This window comes from Crocodylus porosus, unplaced genomic scaffold, assembly GCF_001723895.1.
Source record: "Crocodylus porosus isolate Cpor-Errol unplaced genomic scaffold, CroPor_comp1, whole genome shotgun sequence".
Taxonomy (NCBI): Eukaryota; Metazoa; Chordata; order Crocodylia; family Crocodylidae; genus Crocodylus; species Crocodylus porosus.
This window is the reverse complement of record NW_017728906.1, coordinates 75,612,428-75,619,384: the sequence shown is the minus strand read 5'-3', so window position 1 is coordinate 75,619,384 and position 6,957 is coordinate 75,612,428. Positions and strand designations below refer to the sequence as shown.

At 42.4% G+C, this 6,957-nt stretch overlaps 1 protein-coding gene across 1 annotated transcript in view; it reads right to left on the bottom strand.

The window, feature by feature from the left end:
• Positions 1-5,050, bottom strand: part of LOC109305462 — a 115,154-nt gene extending 110,104 nt beyond the window's left edge. The window contains 5 exon segments of the mRNA XM_019528469.1: positions 2,020-2,141; positions 2,143-2,275; positions 2,277-2,368; positions 3,044-3,160; positions 5,018-5,050. Of these exon segments, the coding sequence (XP_019384014.1) occupies positions 2,020-2,141; positions 2,143-2,275; positions 2,277-2,368; positions 3,044-3,160; positions 5,018-5,050 (497 nt within the window).
• Between the last annotated feature and the right edge of the window lie 1,907 nt (positions 5,051-6,957).

Genomic DNA, 6,957 nt, shown 5'->3' with positions numbered 1-6,957 from the left:
GCAAAGTACCTATTTAATAGGTTGGCTTTTTCCTGGGCGTCAGTTGTCAGTTGCCCCATCTGGTTTAGCAGGGGTCCAACGTTGCCCTTGCTTTTTCTCCGGCTCCGAAAATATTCATTCTCTTTCTATGCTGTCAAGTTTCACATCTAACTTGGCCTCGGTGCCATAGCTAGAGGGAAGCAAGCGGGGTGGCCACTCTGGGTGCTGAAGTGAAGGGGTACCAACAGGTGCTCCCCAGCCAGGGCGAGGTGCTGAATGGAGCTGCGAGTACCTAATTTTGGGGAAGGGTAGCTTCCTTGGCTGCATGCACTCCTGGGCCAGAATGGTAGGGGAGTTGTGCCCCCTGGATCTGTGCAGGGGGTGAGGACAGGCTGCCACTCTGAGCTTTGCCCTGGATGTCAAATTTCATTACTATGGCAGTGCTTGGTCCACAAACTATAAGAAACTGACTGAGTTTTGCGAAACTTGTCCTGGACATTTTCATTTCTCATTATCTTAATTTTATCGTCTTTTAAAGTTCCTATGCCTTCCTTGAATACCCTAGAGACCTGGTTCAATATCCCTTCAAACTGGTGTTTAATGGTTTCTGCAGAAAACTTTGAAAGAGCCTACAGCATCCTTACACAATTCCGGTTCAGGGGAATTTCTTGTAACTACTCTGACCTCTGAGAGCAGGTTCCCCTTTTTCAATGGTATGTAAGTCTAAGAGGCACTGTGTATCATTACATTTTATGGGCACTGACATCATCCCTTTTGGTACAATCTTCCTTCCTGTGTTTTTAGTAACACCAGGATCTCCTTTAATTTCATGTTTTTAACAAGGGTTTTTTTTTCTTCCATATTCACTCGACTTTAAGGGTTTTCCCAGCAACCAAGGGTGTCAGCCGGATGGCTGATTTATCACCTTTGTTCACATGGTATACTATATAGTTCACTATATATATCACTCCATTCTCACAGTTTGTGTTACTACTGTGTTACTATCTTTGTTACTAGTTTCTGTACCTATTAGATGAATCTTTTAATTCCCTTTCCAATATCTTACTGCACTCTCTTCTTTATTTGTTTTAGCCTGGCATACCGCCTGAATGTGTGTTTTTTACAACTTCAAAAGTAGCATTCTTTAAGCTAGCAAGTACTTGGGGAGTGATACTTTTTTTCCACACTGATAGCACATGTCAAGCTGCGATCTGCCCTGGCTCTTCTGTTGCTTATGTCAATGGGCACTCCTGCATCCAATTCTATGGCATCTTTTGCTCCCATTTCAATAACTATTCCAATCTCAATATGTTTAAAGATGAGGTCTTCCTCCGTTGAGAACTACCTTTGTATGTCTTAATTAAATAGCCCACCCTTATATCTGTTTCTGAGGGCCTCATTAACTCCATCCTTAAATTTATTTTTTGACAATTCTGTAATTCTGTCACAGAAGAGGAAATAGATTCTCCTTCAGGGTCATTTCTCTTATAGAATCTCAACCTTTCTGCAATAACCAACAGCTTGGGTGCCAAATGCTCTTGGAAAACTTTCACTAATTCCTTAGAGGTTTTGGTTTCTGGTTTTTTTTCCTGGGGTGAGCAGGGTGCATAGTAAACTATATGTTTTCTTCCCATTAAACTCAGTAATATATCTACATGTTTCTGGGGGTAGTTTCTGTATTTTCACAGAAACTGCTCCATCTATTCTATATTCATTAGCCAGTCCTCCAGGGTGCTATCATATGCCCCAATTGTTCCAATATAAGCAGTCATTTTAGGTTGCAACACTTTTTATGTACTCACAGTTAAAATCATAGAAAATTAGGGTTGGAAGGGACCTCAGGAGGTCATCTAATTCGACCCCCTCCCTGCTCAAAGCAGGACCATCCGCAACAAAATCGTCCCAGCCAAGGCTTTTTCTACCTGGGTCTTAAAAACCTCCAAGGATGGAGAGTCCACAACCTGTCTAGGTAACCTGTTCAAATGTTTCACTACCCTCCTAGTGAGAAAATTCTTCCTCTTCCTAATATCTAACCTAAACTTCCCTTGCTGCAACTTGAGACCATTGCTCCTTGTTCTATCATCTGCCACCACTGAGAACAGTCTAGCTCCATCCTCTTTTGAATCCCCCTTCAGATTGTGGAAGACTGCTATTAAATCCCCCCCTCAGTCTCCTCTTCTCTAAACTAAATAAGCCCAGTTCCCTCAGCTTCTCCTCAGAAGTCATGTTCCCCAGCCCCTGAGCCATTTTCATTTCCCTCCACTGGACTTTCTCCAATTTGTCTTCAACCCTTCTGTAGTGGGAGGCCTAAAACTGGACATAGTAGTCCAGATGGGACCTCACCAGTACTGAATAGAGGGGAATAATCACTCCCTTTGCCCTGCTGGCAACATTCCCACCTATGCAGCCCAGCATGCTTTTAGCCCTCTTTGTAACAAGTGCACACTGCTGGCTCCTATGCAGCTTATTGTCCACTGCAACCCCCAGATCCTGTTCTGCAGAGCTGCTGCCCAGCCAATCAGCCCCTAGCCTGTATTGGTGCATGGGATTGTTCCATTCTACATGCAGGACATTGCACTTGCCCTTGTTGCACCTCATGTGATTTCTTTTGGTGCAATCCTCCACTTTTATTAAAATCACTCTGAATCCTAGCCCTACCATCCAGTGTATTTACTACTTCTTCCAGTTTGGTGTCATCTGCAAACTTGCTGAGGGTGCACTCTATGTCATCTTTCAGGTCACTGATGAACATATTGAACAAAAATGGCCCCATGACCAATCCCTGGGGCAAAAGCAGATTCTTATTGTGGCTTTAAAGCATGCCCTGCTTGTGGAATCCTATCTTTGTCATCAGTTGTTATGTTTGTTACAGGGCCTTCATAAAAAAATAACTCCAGCCACAAATGTGGGGAAAAGTGATGCTAGATTGGCAAGCACAGGATATATTGAACACACAAGATAAAACTCTACATGTATTGGCATGAGTTGATTCCACAAAAAGTAACAGAAAGTAAGTTAAGATTCAGATGTGCAGATTCACTTCAGTCACATATTGTACTGTTACCTTACACGATTGGTTTTGGGCTTCCAAAATCCCCAGTACTATGTCTTCCTTGCAGTTCAGTACAGCAAATGAGTCAATGAGAGCCTTGATTTCAGGACTGATCTCTAGCTGGGCATTCTAGTTGACAAATGTAGTGATATACTTAATTAACTCTAAAGCTGATAACACTGATAACACAATATTTATCACCACCCCCCCCCCCCGGCTCCCTCACCTGTCAGGTTTGCAGACAGTGTGAAGAAGCAGGAAGATGGAGTTTGAAAAGCTCCATATCATCAGCTGATCATGCACTGCACACACACCCTTCACCTCAGACTGCTAGCCTGGGACCGGGGTCTGGCAACAATCCCGCCCCTTGAACAGTGAGTTGAGGAAAGCCTGGGACAGTGCAGGCAGAATTGGGGTTTATACCTCTCCCTAATCAGAGTGTCCTGCTGGGGTATGACCATGCCTCTTCCTCAGTTCAGCATTGTGGAAGGGAAGGGAGGGTTACTCTAGCACCCCCCCCAACTTCTAGCCTGAGCCACTGCAGGCATGTGCTTGAATTTCCTCAGTCCAGAGAGAATATCTGTGCAGTTGCAAACTCATTCAAACTAGGCAGGTGAGACTAACCTTCAAAAGATTGAATCAATTCAACCTCAAGGTTTTTGAATGTCTGTTCCTAGCCCATAAGACTGCAGCAAGCTAAGCTGGATGTGTGGGGCTGGAGCTGAGGAGCACAGCCTGGCCCTTAAGTAAAGGGGAAACGCCTTTGTTTGGATGGGAAGCCACATGACAGGATGGGGTGGGACTTTGAGGTATATTAACTGAGGGACTGAGCCAGAAGGGACATTCCTGCCTTGCATGATGAAGGGAGAGGAGCTCCCAGGGAAGAGAACTGTTCTAAGTGGTAGCAGAAGGCAGAACAAGGAGCAATGGTCTCAATTTGCAGCAAGGGAGGTTTAGGTTACATATGAAGAAAAAAAACTTTCTCATGAGAAGCATAGTAAAGTGCTAAACAGAGAGAATGTGGAACCTCCATCCTTGGACATTTGAAAGACATGGCTAGATAAAGCCTTGACTGAGATGAGATAATTAAGGATGGTCCTGTTTTGAGGAGGGAGTTGGACTACAAGTCCCTTCCAACCCTAATTTTCTATGATTATATGATTCCAAGCCATGGGATTCCCAGTCACTGTTTAGTGAGTGTGCCTGAGCTAAATCACTTAGACATTATATTAGGTGCTGAAAAAAGCAACATTATTATTGGAGGCAGCAATCATTAGTAGTGAAAGATATTAATGAGCTGGGAGAAGGAAAATAATTCTACAAAGAAGTTCATTTCTTAGTAATAGTTCTTTTAATCAGTCAGAAAGATCAATAAAATCCCCACAAAGGTGATATAGAAGTTTTAGATGGTAAAAGTTGTTCTAAAGACTGTCAGATATAAAGGGATATAGCTGAATTGTTTAGCTAGGCACCTAAACAGGACTTAGATGAAATTCATCACCTTGATTAGGGAATAAAACTCAGTTTTTGAGCATGCTCAAAAGAGATCCAATTTGAGCAGCAGATGCTTAACTCCAGATCAGCCCTGCTAGACATGTCTTAAATTTTCCTTCAATTAGTTGCCCACTGAATACACACCAATAGCATTAAGGTCAGTATACTCAAAAACACAAGTAATAGTCATGCCCAACATTTGACAAGGAAGCAGCTTTGTAGGGTATGCCAAGGACCTGGATAATAGGCTCTGTTCAGCCTAAGGGGAATAAAAGTTTACATCTTTCACCTACTAGAAGATATCCTAACCAGGATATAGACTAGTTTGAGAAGGAAAGGGTAGGGGGATGTTCACCACACCTCCTATTGAGTTAGCAATTTTTGGGTTACTGATGACCTATAATGAAAGATTCATGGTTTCAGAAGGATGGCAAAAAACCAAGGCAAGTTTCTGTATTCCAGAATACAAAGCAGGTACCACCAGATGAGTACCTCATTGGCATTTAACTTTTTGCGTCTCTTCATATTTGCATCACCTAATATTCAATCCTGAGTTAGGTACCTAAGCTCCAGAAAAGCAACACAAGTTTAATACCCTATGTTTTTTAAAGAGTAGCTCAAGGTCTACTTTCAATTGTATAGTTTAACTGAGAATCTCATTACAGTAACACATTCATTGTTCTCAAATCAAAGTGGTTTCTTTGCCATTGTTATCGTGAAGCCAGACACTGAAGTTACTGAATGTTTTAACTGCATTGAGTATTAGGCACTGTCCTTTATTATACTATAATATAAATGGTAAATGTTGTGCATGCATTTCACTAGTTCTTTCCACTTAGAAATATAAGACCAGATAATACTTTTAAATGGTTTGTAGGAACCTTCATTATACACAGAGGACATGGACAAAATGCATTTTTGCAACTTTGAAAGATGAAGCGAAACTTTTTCTTGGAAATGTGTGTCAGCTGTTACTGTTATATCTTAATGCGCTTTTAATAATACAAGTGAACAAAATCATACTAACTCTGACCCTCAATGAAGCAGGGTTCAAGCTGGAGTGTTTCCTGACTTGTATTAAGAAAGGATCTTACAGATATAGCAATTGCATAATAATAGTGTGTATCAGTTTCCTTGGATTTTGATAGGACTGTGAAATGAGTCTGTACTCAGAAGCATCTTCACTTCCAAAGGCAAATTATAGTCCTTTTGTCATTGGGAATATTCATTGGGAATATACAATTGGAAGCTTCAGGGACTGTGGGCTGAGGGTGAGGGGCCCACATTGTGTGAAAAGGTTCTTACCCTTTAAAAGTTTGGGATTGTGTAATCTGCAGGGATCATGTTTTTCTCAGATTAAAAAAAAATCCCCCTTTTTTTTTTTTTAATGAAACACCACTATATATAGATTTTGTGGTGGTGTAAGGGATGCTCCTGTGTTGAGCCACCCACCTCACTGCACCTGACTACCTGCCAGGCTCCGAGTACCTCCATAGGAGCACCTCATGTCTGGCCCACCCCCTTCCTGGAGCACACCTGATAGCCTTGGGGTAACGTCACCACTGCCCAGAGTCTGGACTGAAACTGGATCTGTGCCCTCTGGGAAACACAGACCTATTAGCCCTTGAGGGTATTTGACCCACTGCAAGAACTTGGGGTGCTTCCCTCAGTCTGAAGCACAAATACTGGTCTCCCTCAGTCACCAAACATAGGGGACCCCAAGACATAATCTAGCCCCTCTCCCAGTAAGTCTCCCATGCTTAGGTACAAAGGAGAACTTTATTGGTTACAAGGAGAAGGTTTGGAACAGGGTACAGGATAGAGCAATATCAGAGAAATTACTTAGAGCAGTGTCATGGTAGCCTTTGATTACACATCTGTGTTACCACAAGCTGTATATCTAGTTAGATTTCAGGTAGCTTATTTACAAGTATCATCTAGAGGCAGGTGGAGATTCCCTCTGCAGGCAGGCAGTTCATTGATCATGAGTTGAGAGAGAGAGAGAGAGAGAGCTTCAGTCAGGTTGGCATTGTTTAGAACAATAGGGAGCTTAAGCCCCCCACCTAGGTATGTGATGCCAGTCACATAGGCAGAGGGAGAAGGTTTCCCCCCTCCCTCAGGAATGTATCCAGCTCAGGTTACCACTCAGAGTTACATGAAGAGATGGGGCAGAGAAGTCTGCCCTTTGCAGTGACCATGGTAATCAAATTGTCAGGTAGCAGAGTTTGGGGAGAGACAAAGATGGTATTCTGCCACAGACTATACTAATCTATATATTAGTGGTGTTTAATTTTAATCATGGAAGAATGTATATTTGGGGTAACTTTTTAAATCCCAAAACTGGGGATTTTTTTAAATCAGAAAAAACCAGGATCCCTGGTAATCTGTACTATATAGCATCCCCACAGGAATGGTCCATCTGTTAGAACGTT